The sequence below is a fragment of the Ixodes scapularis genome, unplaced genomic scaffold, assembly GCF_016920785.2.
Source record: "Ixodes scapularis isolate PalLabHiFi unplaced genomic scaffold, ASM1692078v2 PGA_scaffold10__122_contigs__length_95168666, whole genome shotgun sequence".
Taxonomy (NCBI): domain Eukaryota; kingdom Metazoa; phylum Arthropoda; class Arachnida; order Ixodida; family Ixodidae; genus Ixodes; species Ixodes scapularis.
In genome coordinates, this window is record NW_024609836.1 from 37,175,468 (window position 1) to 37,193,012 (window position 17,545).

Below are 17,545 nucleotides of genomic sequence, written 5' to 3' on the forward strand. Positions count from 1 at the left end.
TTCTTCCTCCGACACCAAACCCTGTAACTTCGCGCGGCGCATGAACAACGCGCAAAACTTTTTTTTTTCTTGAATTAAAAAAAAAAAGAAACACAAGTTCCGCAAAAAAAAAAAAAAATCTTTTTTTTTAATTTAGACTGCGTTATTCTGTGCGCGCGTGCGTGGCTGTGCTGTGCAAATCTGTGCCTGTGCTTGTGTGGATATGCGTGCTTGTGTTTGTCTGTGTGTACGAACAATCGAAGACAAAACTGACCTAAATGTACGCGTACGAAGAACGGGCAAACAGCCTTGCGCGTAACTGTTAATTTATACGTAAGGTGTTTACAACCACCTGACCAGTCAGTTTGACTACGACGGCGCTGCCGCAATGCATCGAGGGAACATTCGCTGGAGTTCTGCGCGTGTGGAGCCCGATCTCGCGCACTGCCACTGTACCGCCACCCGCCTCCAGCGAAGTGAAGTTATGGCGGCTTCACGCACGCGCCCAACGTTTGTGAGATCGGACTGTTGTTTCGATTGCTGCTTTGTGACGCTATCGAACGTAACATCTCCCGTCGGGCAGTCTTATCCACGAAGAGTAGAGAAACCACGCCAAGACTCGACAGGCCGGCTTCCCGACGTCATATCGAATGCGTTACAATTCAAGGCCGCCTCCCGCGCCGCCGATCAAGCGTTCGTCCGATAACCTCGCCCAATAAGAGTGGAGCCAGTATCGTATATACGTGTAGCGTTCGCGAACGAGATCAGCAATAGAAGAACTTGTAGTAGGGCTATTTGGTGAACGTTGGAAATCATGGTGTACACAAGAGGATTTCTCTCTTGTGTCCGTTGTTTGTTGCGCCTTACAAAATGATTTTCAGAGATCAGCAATGCATGTGGTCGGTCGGGAAACGCCTAACGGATATTTCGAGATTCCGCAAAGATGGCGACCGCCGGGGGTGGGGGGAGCAAACCTATAGACCGTTTTACTGAAAGAGGGCGAGAGAGAAAAGGGGAAAGGGCTACGGGCGCTTTCCTCCTTTCTGATTGTGTAGAAAGAGTGAAAGTCCCGGATGAGAGGCTTCGCCGGTGTTGGGTGTCTGCTGTGCCCGAACTTCGGTAGCGCTTTCTTTCCTATTTTAAACTCGCAAACTTAGCTAGAGCCAGAGGCTTCGATGGCAACAGTCCCCCGGTCATCGGGACACCATTGCTGGGTCGTAGGGTGCACGAATAAAAACAGAAACCATAGAATACTGTCCGAGGACATATGTCGCTTGCAAGGAATCCGGCAAGGAGAGAGGGGCTGCAATGTCTTTGAGCTCCATCGCTTTCCACATGACCCCCGTCTCCGGCGGCAGTGGATTGCGTCCGTAAACCGAAAAGGCGTCTCCTCAACGCCATCCTCTCGACATCGCTCGGAACATTTCGTGAATGGAGCGCGCACCAAACGCTGCACCGCCGATGAACATGGGGTACGCTCGCAATGTGCGTGCGAGTTTTCTCGTGATAACTGCTGTTTCAGCTTGTAAAATTTTGTAACTGAATTTATCTTAATAGTGATAATTTACAGTGGTGACTGACTCGATTTTATCATCATAAACAATTAGTTGAAGGCTCATTCCTGCCCCCGGGTGAGGCTGGAAATTGTTGAAAACGTATTTCTTTGTTGTATCTTTTTTTTTTTTTTAATCGCGATCTTTTGCGCGATACCAGGGAGCCGGCAAAAGCGTCCTTGGAGTGCCGCTGGTGGGTTGTTTCCATTGAATAAAGCGCTTTGAGGCGCTTGATAGTCGCTGCAGGGAAAGTCTCGTGTGTTGCGATCTGCGTTTTCGAGCCCAGTGTGCACGTTTCTTTGTTTGGGTCATAGCATCCGCCAGTGTGGCGACGGGGGGAACAGCGGCAGCGAACGTGCCAGCTATAGAAATTGGAGGTGAGTGCCCAAAATATTGCATCAAATAGTAAGATAATTCGTGGCTGCTTCGAGGCTTTCTGCGGTTCGATAAAAGTACATTTGGAGCGTCTTCGTCGTTCATTCACAAGGAAATATAAGAACAGGGACACAAAGATAAAAACAGCGGAGCAAGACGATATGTAGCAGCTCCGGGCGTTTACAAAGTTAATTGAGTTTCCCGTTTCGTGTATAACTTGTTGATTACAAATAAAGGCGGCTACGTTGAAATAGGCCCATTGCAAGCAAAAATGTATAACTGGTTCATCATTTCCAGTCATGCGGAAAGCAATGGAGCTTAGAAACTTTCCAGCCGTACTTGCCTTGCCGGATTCCATGCAAGCTACATAGGTCCTCGGACAGTATTCGACTCTTTTTGTCGTTATTCCTGCACCCTGTTACCCAGCAATTGTGCCCCGATGACCGGGGGTCTGTCGCCATCGAAGACCATGACTCTAAATAAGTTTGGGAGTTTGAAACGTAGAAAAAAGCGCGAACGAAGTTGGGGCACTGCAGACGCCCAACACCGGCCAGGCCTCTCATCCGGGACTTCCACTCTTTCTACACAATCAGAAAGGGGGAAAGCGCCGGTAGCCCTTTCCCCTTTTCTCTCTCGCTCTCAAAATGGCGCTACCCACGATAAAACGGTCTATATCTGGCATGCCGGCAGAGGGGAAGAACAGAGACGGCCCTCCTCGCCACGCATCTAGCCGCGCGTAGGCAGCCTATATATGCAAGCGCACACGTGACCCGCTCTTAATGCGTGAAAAAACCGGCTTCCGAGAGGAAACTAGACAGTTCGCGTTTCCCGACAAAGCCGCCGCAGTCATTAGTCAAAAGTAACCACGTCAAAAAAAGAAAGCGTTCAGACGGAAGAGCCGGAAGCTATAGTTGCTCTTTGTCTGCACTGCGCTTGCCGAACGCTTTAGAACGCGGAACACCGCCATCTGGCGTTTGACTTTCGCATTCGAACGCGTTCGGCGAGTATACAGTGGAGACAAATGAAGCCTTTATCTCATCCATAGAGTTATTATAAAAGGTTACGCTAGAGGTTCAAATGGCGCTAATGTCCAGTCGACAGTTGACTTCTGGTAGCGCATTTCTGTGGGGAAAAGTGAGTTCATTTGCTCCTTGTGCTCTATTATAAGGGCAGATGTCCCGAATAATTCGTACGTAGGTAGCTTGGAAGATTTCTCAGTCACGCAGTCAAAATGATCAGTCAGTTACGGCGTTTTTCTTTTAAAATCGTCGCATTAAAAACGGTGCTAAAACGGCTTCGAACGTCCGACAGCGAACGAACGCTGTCGGACACTGTTGGCGCGTGCACGACGTCGGCGCTTTTCAGCATGAGGGATATACGTGCTAAACGAACGAAGGACATGTGGAGAACCAAGAGAGATGGCAAGAACTGCGCAGTAGCACTGGATCAGTACCTCCCTGTGCATGTACGATCAAAATAAATTGAAGACCACGTAATATACTCCGATTTCTGATAAATAAGTACCGCGTTATTCTTTCTGCTCCGTGAAGATGCTTGCTTCGTTCAAAATATCACCCGCAAGCTCGAAATTTTTTGAGAACACGTGCGTCATGAGTGCTGCGCGGTATGGAAAATAATAAAGGGAGACACCTTTCATAGCCCACGTGCTTTGCTCTTCACGTTTGTAATGTTTCTAACCCCTCGTAAATATGCAAGGGAGGGTCACGTTCATATATAGTGACAGGACTGTCATATTAGCAATATATAACCGTCACCGGAATACTCTCTAGCCTTGAACACGCTCTATATTCCTTTCGATTGTTATTTTGCTTAGAATCGTCGCTCGTTTTCACACACCTCCTGTGGAATAAAGGTTGGAGCCTGAAATACGGCGACGTTAAACATCGTTCACTGATGAAGAAAATTCCGCTGACTAAAGCAATTGCACTTTTACAGTGTTAATAAATGTACATACACTATTCGGTATGACCCAAATAACGAAAGTGTTGCACGTTATTTTTCGGCGAAGAGGCAAAATGCACGCGCGTTTTCCCGTAAGGAATGTACGGGAGCACCGCAAAAGTAGACCGGTTGCACAGTTAAACCTCTAGCGTACATTAGAATAACTCTATGATCTCGTCTGCACTCGTCGAACGCGTCAGAACGCGAAAGGCAGGCGTTTGGCGTCATTTGTGTCTAATAACTGTTCAAACGCTTTCAAACGCGGACGCCGGCGTTCGGTGTTCGAACGCGTCCGAACGGCGAATAGAGCTAGGCGAAGGCATCTAGCTTTGCGTCTTCGCGCTAACCGTTCCAACCAGACCTCGATATGTTCTCACGCAGTCTCGTACACGCTACTAGAAAGAAAAAAAAAATTAATTGATAACAATTACAATTACAAAAAAAAGAAAAAAAAACAACGCTCGATCGTCTCGTTGAAATTACGCGGCGACAAAGAAGCTTCTCGGTCAGTGGCGTTGCCTGCGAGTTTAGTTGTGTCCCACTAATGTCGGTAAGCTTGAGTAAAGGGAGAAACATCCCTACTCAATATTGTTGCATGGTCCCTTTAAGGACTACAAAAAAAAGTGCCTTCGATGCGTCTGCGAGTTGCGTTTATACACACTCGAGTAGCAGGAAAGAAGCTCTCCGGTTCGAACTGTAAAGAAACGGTTGGAACCTCCACCGAAAATAAACAACAAAAGCATTACGCAAATAATAAAAGAGAGCTACGGGAGTTCAGTTCGCCGAATAGGGCTGTAACTGTAAGACGACCAAAAGCCGCAGCACTGACGTGACCGCCAGAAAAGTAAAAGCAAAAGTCACAATACAAGTTTGAAGAATCATTCGAGAACTGTATAATCTAGTAATGTCATAATACTTTTACGGGTGAGGGGATTTTTAATTGGAATTGATTACCAGCTTTCAATAACGCGCGCAGGACATGCATAGGCGTAGTTCTGCTATTCAAAAAGAAGTGACTCGTGCGAAAACAGCAGAAGACGCGACGCTTTGTTAACGCACACTAGAAACAAAACTCGGAACGCGTTCAAAGTACTATATGCATGTAGTGATGAGCTGAGCCAGACCATAGTGTGACATCATGAGAAAGACGTGGTGAAGAGAGTAATAAACGCTCTTTTACGGCACATTCGTGTGGCACATTATACAACATTCACTGTGTCCATTAGCAACTCGAACAATCGACCGGACTCAATAGTAACCATACCTGATATTAAAAAAACTTTCGGGAAGCACATTTGCCGCCTTTTACGGCAGGTGCTTTTTTGTTATCCTTTGTTGTTCCTGCTCCTTGTTCCTGTTATATTTTTTTACGCCATGGGCAATATCATAAAATGATTGTATGACCCCTTTCCCCCTCTCTTTCTTTTATGTCTGAACCCTCGTCGGTATTTAAGCGAGTAATAAATGAAATGACAGAAAAGTTGAAGGGGAATCTCCTCGAAGCTTCCTCAGGGCTCTTGTATCAAGAGCAACACCGTGTGTCAAGTGTCGACCTTGCACTCTTCCGGTGTCGTCACCGCGGTGTTTTATTAATCACGGCCAGTCTATAGCTCAGCCGAACAATAGCTGATACCTAGCGCGATGGCTGATATTGAAAATACGTTCGGCTGACTTGTTGAAACAAAAAAAAGAGGGGCAGCGGGTGCTCACGCATCCTTCTAAGCGCCAACATTTTGTTGTCCATTCGAACAACAGGAAAACAGATAACATAATCAGATCCTATCAATTAAGATGCTGAGAACAAAGAGATACGTAAGAGAAAATCAGCCATCGACCGTGACAGTATAGTAGCATAATGTTCCAAGGCATTGGGAGAGAAGGCTATGTTACCTCTCAATCTGATTTAAAACGCAACTACCTTCCCCCTTCTTTCTAACTAGAGTTGGCTCCCTGGTTTACTCGAGGGAAAAAGGCTTCCGGGTTTCACCGAAAAGAAACTGTATGCTTCGTGAGATTCTGGCTGGCTGCCACCTGGCCTAAACAAGACGCAAATAATAACAAAACGTCCCGGAAGATTCCATTCTTCCAAGTAATGCTAATTTACGCCATTTGTTCCACTAACAAGACACGGATGCCTGGCGCACACATTGTTCACGTACTGTAAAATCTGCCAAGTTAATTGAGTTTTAGAGAAACGTCCCAACTAAGGAATAGTTATCGTAAAATAGATCAGAAGGCTCAACGTTCAAAATTCAAGATTCAGTGGCGCATCTAGAAGTCTTGTTTGGAAAATAAGAAGCAGTGCGCGGGTTCCTAGGGTTTCGTATATACATGACAATCAACATTCGGAAAACATACCTTGCGAAATACTAATATATGGAGGCCAGCGTCATAAATATATTATTATTATTAAAAAAATGTCAATGCATTAGGGCAAAATGAACATCATAAAATGTGTTGAAGCAAATATCCTAACCTACTGGCAAATTTTCAATGTACTAAATCGGTCTACTTCCTTTTACCCGCTCTACCTATTTTTCTTTTACTTGTCACTGCAACCTGTAATTATATTCTACTACGAGAATTACGCCGCCGCCTCGCGTATTTCCGCGTTCACATTCACGGAAAGAGCCTGCGGTTGGCTCGCAGACAGCAAACCGAAGAAGCACGCGACTGCTTTTCAAGGACATGTCTCAGGAAGCCCCGAATGAGTGTTGGAGGTTGCCAATAACGACGTTACTGGTAACGCGTAAGGTTTTATTAGTAACGTGTACTAAAGTATTCATTGGAATGCGAAATAACTAAGGAGTGAAATTATTTCGTGTATTGTTTCATAAAAAAAAAAATTACGTTATTTACTTTCTTTTATATAAAAATTAGTCACGGCTTTGGTTCCTATAAAGGGCCAGCACGCTGTCGGGGCCTCGTATAAAAATATTTAAAAAAAACTATAAAATAACCTAGACACAGTTTAGTTGTTATCAGAGTTCGCGTTAGCACCACAGGTGCATAAAAAGTGTGATAAAACGTGTTTTCAATCAATCGTGTACTCCTTGTCGCTGTCACATACTACATACTAAAATCCAAACTAATGAAAAAGTGATGTTCGACAGATTTAAGAAGCAAGGCCGACGTTATTTCGTCACATTTGCATGACGGTAACGCATCTCGGTATCGCGTTTGGTTTGGCGGTGACGGGCAGAACACTGCCTCGAATCGCCTAAGCTTACTTTGTAAACTGGAGACTTGAGATTCCAAGAGTCCCACGAGTAACGCCGGCTGTTCTCCGACAACCCCATGGTTCAGCTGTCGCTTGCTCTCACGTATCCAACGGATCACACACTCACGCACACACTGCGACGTCACCACCAAACGGCAGCACAAGCTAACGTACTGCACGAGCGATCACGAGCCAAGACACCGCGCACCGGGAAGCAGCACCACCATGTTGTCGTGACGCTCGTGGCCTGTCCTCCTTCGCGTGCCCCGCGAGCAGCCGAGAGAGAAACGAGGCGGGGTCGCTCTCTTCGGAAATATCTCTGCCCGACTCGGAGACCACGTGGACGTTAGAGGTCGCGCCGGTTCGCTAGCGAGGCTGGCCGCCGTGCACAGCGTTCTTGGGGGCGAGCCAGGCTAGGGGACAGCGTGGTCCTGCTCCGCTAGCAGACGACGCGCTAAAGGGTACGGCAGACGACGCAGGGCGCTACGGCAGCAGCGGACGACAGTCTGAGCGTACCAAACGACAGACTGGCCGTAGCAGACGACGTTCCGAATGTAGCAGACGACAGTCTGTGCGTATCAGACGATAGGCTGAGCGTAGCAGACAAATATATGAGCAGACGACACACTCAGCGTCGCGGACTGCACGATGACAGCAGGTGAAGCGGACGATAGTTATTGAACGCAACAGGCAACCAACGCTGAGTTCATGAGGATACACGACACTTCCAGAATCTAGCAGACGGTATATCGCGAGTATGCTAGCAGACGACACTCTCGATGCAGCAGCCGGCACGCTGTACGTGTAGCGGACAACACACTTTGCAACCGACAACGCACAAACGTCGTTCGCCGAACGTAGACAGTGAGTGGATCGGATGACCCAGTTTCCGCTGGCTTCAGCTAACCACGTTCTTGACACGTCGTATCCCACTCACGACGTGAAGTCTTCTCGCGAGAACGAATGTCGCCGGATGAATCAATGACTACAGCAGACTGAACACCCCGACAAGTGGACGCGGTACAGGAGGAAATAAAAAGAGCGCACGAGGTGTTGTGCCTGCCTGGTCCGCCCTGCGACAGGCGCCAACTGCCGGCTTTCGCAGAACACGCAACAACGGAGAGGTCGAGCCGCTCTTCCTATATCCAGTTTCGCTCCCCCTCGACGCTTCCCGCTCATCTCACATGACTTGCCCCTCGGCTACCCTCCTCCTCCTCCAATACGTGTATTGTTCACGAGCATATCGCGTGTTGACGTGTCCAAACGATAATTTGTAGGATGCCCCCGGACGCAGATCGGTAGCCGGTGTAGAGCTCAATGCTGCTACTTATGCTACCGTTGCAGTTAATCCTACTATTACCACTACTACAAGAACCGATAATACTATCTGCCAGCGTGCTAATAATAATAATCAGCCTGATTGGAGAGACGGGGAAATATTCTGTGTCGCTTCTCTAGCAATTTAGGTAGGTGACTGTGACACTAATAGAGATATGATCTTGTGATCTTATCTGGTTTTGTTGGAATTGCTTCCGAGCCTTTTATTTTATATAATGTATTCTGCAGGCCACGGCCGGCAGGGCATTTCTGTTTGACCAATGCTTTCCGCACTTTAAAAACCCACAAATGTTCCTCAGAAAGAAAGAAAGGAAAAAGGCAGTATAACAACGCAAACACAAATGAGACGAATAAGAAAGAACCGAAGTAAATTAAATACATATCGGTATACTTCGTTTCAGCCCGATTATCAGTGATATCAACTTCTGAACTCCGCATCGGTAGCGTGGCCGAGCGGTCTAAGGCGCTGGTTTAAGGCACCAGTCTCCTCGGAGGCGTGGGTTCGAATCCCACCGCTGCCACAAGTTTTGTAAGTTATGAATGACCTATTCTTGATCCTCGGTAGGACTGGTTTAGAAGAATGGTGATCCCGTTTTGTACAGCAGATTGTGACAGTGCTGGTGATTATGCTTTTATACAGTTGGACCTAGATAATATAACGGACAGGTGCAGCATTTGGGAGTTGGTCTTGAATGTGGTAAAAGTGTCTGCGAGTCCCTTGGGACTCGCAGTTTTTTATTATTTAATTTTTATTATTTATTATTATTTAACATACTGACAGTATGTTAAATATTTTGGGTATCACATAGTCAAGCTTTTTTTTTCTTTTAATTTCTTTTAAACTTTAAAATTCGAAATCCCAAATTTACGCGGGGCTAAACAGAAACTATAGAGACTGCCCAAGACCTACACTGGAATATGTATGTTTTGTGGGATCCGCATCAGAAGTACCTTGTAGATAAGTTGGAAAACTTCGCAAACCCTGCTGGCGAGATTCGGAACACGAAAACATAATAAAAAAAAACACTAGCGTAACGGACACAGGTTTTCGATTGAGGCACCTCGTTCGGATATCTTAATGATCTGACGGGAGAAAGAGACAACATAGAAATACCTACGATTCAAACGTGCACTATTCACCCCCACCACAACTTCCTATTATATACTACTTCCACTGGTCGGAATTACGGGTGTTTGTCCTTTGTCCCTCTTGTTCCCCTTCTCCAGGGATTATTTTCGTCATTCTTGTCCAGCTCGCTTGCACCTTTGCATTCAATTGCACTATAATCAGTTAAGTTTTAGGACTACTCTCGACGTAACAATAAGTCCATGTTTATCCCATGTCTGGGGAGTGACTCTAGTTCATAAAATCAGCGAGAAAATAATGAGCAAAGAGAAAACACCAACAGACAAGTGAAAGTGCAGGACCGTATACGAACAAGAGAAATGAGCAGAAAGTAAGTGTGTAAACGAGCTGGTGTATTGTTTGAACGTATTTACACCCCAAAAAGAAAGATGCAAAAAACATAGGTTAAAATAAGGCACAGCACAAACACGATGTTTTCACAAACATGAGACGCTGTCTTTGTACTGCCCTTCATTTTACCCTAGACTCAAGGTTTTCGTAATTAGAAATAAAGTATCCGTTTAGTTACAGGAAGAAAGCTGTAATCGGATATTAAAGCCAAGGATTACATGACCGTTGACCGAATTCCTATAAAATCTCTAAGACCTCCGTAGAATGTCATGGTTGATATATTAAAAGAGTATGTTTTTTAGGCTCAATATTTTTTTAAATTTTATTTTAGGTTCAACATATTTTTTTTTAACTCATGATAACTCAAATAAATAACGAAAAATGTTTATGAACTTTTTTAATTAGTGACTATATAAACATATTGTTCCGGTTATAAACTCGTTTGACGTCACCTAAACCACTAAATCGTTATTTCTTAGAAATACTTTTGAGCGCATGGGAAGCGCCGTAGTGCGCTAAATGTACCGCTCGTGCAACAGGCACAAAGCTGGCTGTAAGAAAACGCGGATGATAAGAGACGGAAGAAACCTCGCGGGCACCTTTTCGCATCGGTTTTTACCCTAGCCTTGCTCCTGCCGAAAGAGTGGTAACTTGAGCCATCTGCCGTGATTACTAAAATGTGTACTGATGTGGTGGTTATCCATGACGCTCAGCAAGTTTCGAATTGGAACCCTATGCTTATTTTCACTAATTAAAATGTTCACATATTTCAGTTCATTAGCCGATTATCGTGACGATATTAGCTCCCGCTATTATATCCTCCAGGCCATATAATACACCTGCACAAACCGCATAAATGTGGCTTTCACGGATTTTTTTAAACAAATCTGTAAAGCTTTAAGAAAAGAAAACCTGTATATAGCTTTCACGGCTTTTTATAAACAAATCTGTAAGAACTAATAAAAACATAGAAAATAAATTATAAACGCGGGCGGGTTCCGCGCCTGCTATTTCTCGTTGAAGCCACGCGGGCGTTCCGATCGGGATCATAAAATTTCGAGAATACCTTCTAGGCTAGTCTTCGTTGCAGCACACCAAAATAAACAAAATCGCCAATGGGCCCGCCAAAAAAAAAAAAAAAAAAAAAAAGAAGAAACGTGAGCGGCGGGTTTTTCTGAAAGGAGCCGTCCGCACGCCAGCCTGGGTTCAGCGGTTGTCTCGTGAAAACCACCTCAGCGACGAAGCTTGGCGAGAGCTAAAACATTTATCCCTTGTCGGGGGAGCCTCGAAAGCTCCCATAAAACATTCAGTGATCGCGCACCAGGAGCCGCGACGTCGATTTGATGAAAGGTACGCTAGGTTAAAGCCTCGTCACACCGGGCTAACACTCTAAGGGTGTTATCGCAACACCCTTAGAGTGTTAGCCCTGGGACAAGCTGAATTATACTCTTACGAGTAATTTTATTAGTATGTAGTGTGACGAGGTGTCACAGCAACACCCCTAGGACTCTGGTGAACAGCCTAAAAGCAGGATGCTGGCGATCTTAGTAGCAATCGCACCAGATACAGTTCTCAGATGCGCAGAAAGAGCAAATACAGATGATATTTATCACGCGCACAACAGAGGAATCACGGCCTTGTTGATTTCTCTACCGCGTTATATATGAGCACCCAACAATACAAAGACACTGATTTGCAGATCATCATCTCTGCAATTACGAAGGCTACACGCAGGTTACTTTGTTGTCGTCAATGTTTCAACTAGACCGCAGTTTACCTAAGCTCACGTAATGTATCTCCAAGTTAAAAATGTTAATACAGGCCAGAATTATTAATAATTATTCGACGTAGTCACTAAAACAAACAGTTCCAAGCGGGTTCCAGTGCAGCGAACACCCTCCAGAAATAAACGGTGTTCTCACTTCAACGTAGCACCTTTTCAATGCCTTTTTTGCACCCTTTCGATGCCTTTATTGTTGTAAAAGATTTTAGTGTGTACAGGGACCACACACCGTTCACATACGCTTACAATTCGGTGGCAGCGCTTGCCAGACCAAACAATCGCCACACATTCATCATCTGTCCCCGCCCTTTTTGCGTGGCTGTGGGCGGGAGGGTGATCACGATTCACGTGGCAAAAGGTAGGCGTTTAACTGGTCCAAAGAAGCAAGTAGCTTCCACCGCACTGTCGGCGCAGGGAAAACCCGAGCTTCGAACCTCGTGGTTCGGCTGCTTTGGCGGACCATATGACTTTTGGCGTAATTCGACCAAGTTCAACTTTTTGTTCAAAGTTGCCTGAATATTCACAGAAAATTTAAATGATTAGAAAGAAACTTGATTACACAACAGCTTTTTATTTTATTATTTTAGATTACCATAACCAGCCTTCACACAATATAAAAGCCTAACATATCTTATAACTATCTAACAGAAAGTTGACGTCCTCCCCGCCCCCATCCCCCTTCTCCCCCTAGTTTTATACCCCGCTGTCACTGTGAAACGAAACGACGTTTCCGATTGTGCGTCACTGCCTCACGCATACCGAGTTATTACAGCGAGTCGGACACCAAAGTTCCGCTGAGGTTCACGGGCGAACTTGACTGGAATGTCGAGCAAATCAGGATACACGGTGAGCTGCCACGCATCATGTATTTGAAAATAAGTATAGATATGCATCATGACCGCGCTCCGCTTCACCTCGTCACGGAGCGCATTCCAGCGCCACGGTCGTGTCACGTACACTATGCTCGTTTGAAGTCACGTGACACGCGGAATCCGATTGGCCTGGATGGCTGGTGACATCGGGTTGGTCAGGTGACATTGGTCACGTGACATCGGATTGGCCGAGATGGCTCGTATTAGCGCCGAGATGTTTCGGTGGCGACCTCTTATGGTTTCTCTCCGTGACGTCACAACTGGGATTTGCCTCGCCGTGACGTCACCAGTTGTTTTTCTGGCTACTTACCATCGGGTGCGACGACGAGTTCGATGGTGTGTTTAAAGAGCACAGCGGAAGCTAGGGGCCATCACAATACGAAACTAACACCGTCAAAGTCGACAATCTGACAGTGCTCATATGCACATGGCTTGGCCAATCGTGGAAAGCTGACCACAGCGACGCTTTTGGCCGCGCACATCGCTAATAGCGCCCGCTGCGGCCTATCGTGAGTCAAAAACGGTGCGGTCATTGACCCCACCGCCCGCGAAACACAAACCAGCGTTCCACAAAAAGACAAACACACACACACACACACATGCATACACGCACACGCGCGCTCACTCACCCATAAACTGACGCTCCCAGATTCACTTACACTTACGCAATCTCTCATACATTCACTCACACATTCACTCACGCTCAGTCACGCTCACTGACAAGCACACTAACTCGGATGCATTGACACACACCCAACCTTACACACACTTACTCAAACGCACGCACTCACGAATTTGCGCACTGTTTTGCCGTCAGAAAACGACGCACAGAGTTACGAAATCGTCCTGACAGATCGATGATGGCGTGCCAAGAGCTCGCTGAATTGCTCCGGGCAGTCAAGGTCGCACTGGGTCGATGGTGGCGAGAGGGCAACGAACTGGGCCGTAAACAGTGGAGCCGCGCCCCACTAACGGGAGATCGTTGAACCAAATCACAAAAGCAACAAAACGCTGCCAAACCTTTACATCGCTTCGGCGTCCTCACAAGCACACACGAGCAATTGTTGTCAACGACAAAAACAAAACGAAACAAAAAAAACGCCCGAATTGTAAAATAATGTACTAACCACGGGCCTTTAAGGTGACCTTGGGGCAGAATTAATGGAATGCCAGTCTAATGGGACTCAGCTGTTAGCCAACGCGATATCTGTCAAGTCAAACTGTGACTCACAAACTGCGTATACCCCATTGTTTTTTGGACGATGCTCTCGATCGCTTAATCTTCACTCGCTTGTCCGCCATTCTACCCTCATGTCGAGAGAAGACACTCGACAGCCGTTTCTTGCGAAGTCGGTCGATACGAAAAAGGCAACGACTCTAAAGTCATAACTCTAAGTGCGTTCTCCGTTTCTTGCATTGTTCTCGGAAACGATCCACTTAGCAGGCGGAGGCCTGGATGGGGAGCCTCTTCTACAAAAGAAGTAGAAACCTTCAAACAGGCGGGGAAGAAAACCACAAAAACATACGAGCAACAACAATGACGTAACCGAGTTTGATGTTCGCCCTTGGATAATCGAGATCGATGCCCCCGCCCTGCAATTATAGTCCTTTGATCCTTTAAGCTGACAGTGCGGCGGATGTTGCCTGCTCCCATCAGGTCATGAGCAGGCAAGCATGGACTGTTTTCGATTGACCGAGTGAACGGCCGTTGCCATGGCGATCACGCGTCCGTCGCTATGGTAATCAGGCTTCCCGGAGCCCGACTCCCGGGGCGCGAGGTTCAAGCACTCCACCCGACAAATGATGCAGACAGCGCGGAGCCCGCCAACATCTACACGGTTCGAGAACTCTTAAAAGATCTTTGGTGAAAAGGCCACGGTCGGCGAACGCAACGCGCCGACGGTTCGAGTTTCAAGAAACCGTCAAGGTTCAAGGACAAGTTCCATTCAATGTTCAACGGTGACTACATAGGGTTTCCCTATTTAAAAGTTAAACATGTCTTTTTTTTTTTTCTGTTAAAAGTATATATTTTTTTCCTGAAGGCCGCCATGTTGAATTATAAGCTGAGTTGGGCAAAATAGCAAAATTACTTTATTTGCCAATTAAAAGGCGATAGAATTTAAGGGATTCGTGCCAATTGTTCTACTTTTTTTTCTTGGCTACACTTCCTCTTTCCAACTTTCTCGGCACTTTCAACACTATATAAAGATTTTTGTTTAGCGCTTTGTCTCAACTACTGTGTCCATGAGACCAAATCCCGCATTCTGCTGTGGTACAAGATGAAATCATCAACTGAACTGTCGGTCACGGTGCTTTGAGAAGTGTTTCCTCTTTAGAACAAGAGCGCGTTCGTGAAAACTACCCACTTACTTTTTCACGGCGTCACTATTATTTTTGATCGCCCGTAAGCAGCACAGGTCGAAATGAGCACCACCACGCACAACGAGCGCGAGCATCCAGATTTGGACCACTCCAATGCCGTTCTGTAAACCTAAAGCATTATAATAACTTTGACTAAAATCTACAGAGTTATCGCACTCGGGTAATATATTAAACGGAGCATGTTTCATCTCGCAAGCGCTGTACTGCGCTATACAAGACGCGTGTACAATTGTGGACAGTGCTGGCTGTGTCCACAATAGTTGTGCTCGATGGGTTTTATATAGACAATTTTACTGTTCACGAACACGCGGGTCGCTGCTTTCGTCCCAAGCGACTTTCGGTCGCTCCGGATTGCAAGCCTGTTGAGCTTGATTATGTCATCAGTGCCAGAAGGCGTAAATGCTACACGGAAAACAAAGTTGGAGATTTAGCGAGAGCCTTCGGCTGTACGATTTAACGTCTTGGAGGAGTCAGGTTGATTTAAAAGACTATTCGAAAATTTTGAACGGGTCTCGCGCTTCTTGGTTCTTTTGGCGTTCACCTGGAGAATTTGTGGTTAAATGTTTAATTGAAGTTTCAAAGAGATACTGAACTGAAACTTGGATTTCGCAAAATAAGGCCGCACAAGCCTCGAAGGGTATGTTACAAACTCCAGAGCATCGCCTATACATCGATATATCGAACTGATACCCATATTTTTTTCGAAAACAAGGGCGCGACAAAGCGCGGACTATTCATTCATTCCCTCATTTGTTCATTTTCTGTGCTCATGACGAGCTTGACGCTTTGATTATGATGCATGAACAGACTGATCACAGGTTAGTTACAAATGCCATAAAAGTTTGATTAAAAACGTCGATATCTCGTTGAATGCGGGTCATGGGAATGGTTGGGACGATCGATCCTGCAACATCTGAAAATGAGGGGAAGCGGCCTCGCTTTTCTCCTCCTCGTTTCAGTTCACCTGCTCGAGGGTACGAACCGAAGAGGAGAGGGAATCGTGACGTGACACGTCTCGTCGGTCGTGTTCCATCGCGCACTTCTTTTCCAAAAATACGGCCATCTGTCAGAGATATCGCCGTGCGAGTATGACTGATGTCTTTGGGTTTCGCAGCCTACCGCTTTAACCTTGTGATACATACCGGGTGTTTGAGCGAAGACAGACAAAAATTCATTAAGTCAGTGAATTCGAGGTAAAAAGATAATTTTCTCGGGACCGCAATACTCGTGGTGGTGGACGTCAGAAAATGCCCGATACTCACTAATTAGTTCGTTATTTATTTAAACTCCCTAATTAACTTTTAACGAGTGTAAAGAGACATGCGGTTCCAATTGGAAACTTGCTGAGCGTCATCGAAACCCCTATATCAGTAATTTTCAGAAGGAATTTGAAGACGTAAAAATAAAAAAATTATAGTTTTTTTTTTTTTTTTTTTTTTTGTAAAATGGAACACACGCATATTATATGGGGAGGTTCAAAGAAAGAAGCGCAGTCCAGCGTCGTGCAGGAACTTCAGGAGCGACCTGTAGCTAAAGTTACCACTCGCGGCGCAGGTACGGTCGGCACGAAACGAAACGCGAACATGAAGCGCATGGTTTTCGACCCACGCTGAGTCACCTAGAGACGCAACACGGAAGGTTTGGATGCACTGAGCAAGAGTCTAACACATCGAAGGAGGAGCCATCTTCTTGCAGCTCCCATCTGGTTCAGGTGGTGCAGCATCTAGCGAAAACCATGCACCCACTGTTCGCGTTTCATTCCGTGCCGACTGTACAAGGATAGCGGTTGCGATAAAGCACCCGCGCTATTTTTCCGTCTCTTATCAGAGCCCCAGCCTTGTACCTGCTTCAGGAGTAACAGGCTTCAGGAGTAACAGGAGTAACAGGTAACTTTAGCGCAATACTACCTCTCACGCACTCAAAGCCCTTCTGAAAATTACTGATTTGGTGGTTTTCGATGACCCTCAGCAAGTCTCTTATTAGAACCATGCGTCTATTTTTCTTCTAATCGAAGAATTTAATTAGTATTTTTTTATTATTAAGCGAACTAGTGAGTATCATGCATTTTCTGACGTCGGCCACCCCAAGTAATGCGATCCCGAAAAATATATCTTTTCACCTAATACACTAATTGTTGAAATTTTTGTCAGTCTTCGCTGAAACACCCGGCAGATTATATATATATATATATATATATATATATATATATATATATATATATATATATATATATATATATATATATATATTTATTTATTTATTTATATATATATATATATATAATTTTGGCTAAAGTAACGTGTTCAACGTTACTTCAGCCAAAATTAAAAAAATATATATATTTTGGTGCACTTTAGGAAGACGAAAGCAAAGGAATATCTGTGTTCATTGTTAGGAGCGGTCATGCTATTTTTCGTATTTTGCCCAGTTAACTAATTAATAAAGAATAACGAATGAAATCTTGAAATATTCACTTTAGAGCAAAAGTTCCAATAACAAAGTTGTAGGTCGTCCTCAGAATTATCCAATTGAGTGTTTTTTTTTTTTATCGAGAAACCTTAACACTTTTTTTTAACTTAAAAAAAAACCGCGAATTTAAAAAAA

At 45.3% G+C, this 17,545-nt stretch overlaps 1 protein-coding gene and 1 non-coding gene across 7 annotated transcripts in view; one reads left to right on the forward strand and one right to left on the reverse strand.

The window, feature by feature from the left end:
* LOC8039098 (calpain-A) overlaps positions 1–17,545 on the reverse strand; it is a 154,004-nt gene that overhangs the window by 102,000 nt on the left and 34,459 nt on the right. For 3 of the 6 annotated variants that reach the window (XM_029986619.4, XM_029986618.4, XM_029986615.4), the window contains exon 1: positions 7,100–8,250. The exons of the other annotated variants lie outside the window; for them this stretch is intronic. In XM_029986619.4, coding sequence (XP_029842479.2) covers positions 7,100–7,168 — 69 coding nt within the window. In that variant the 5' untranslated portion in view covers positions 7,169–8,250. Of the gene's footprint in view, positions 1–7,099; positions 8,251–17,545 lie in introns of those variants that run through there. 6 annotated transcript variants of the gene reach the window in all.
* Trnal-aag lies at positions 8,867–8,948 on the forward strand. Its single transcript has one exon. It is a non-coding gene; the product is annotated as a tRNA-Leu (tRNA).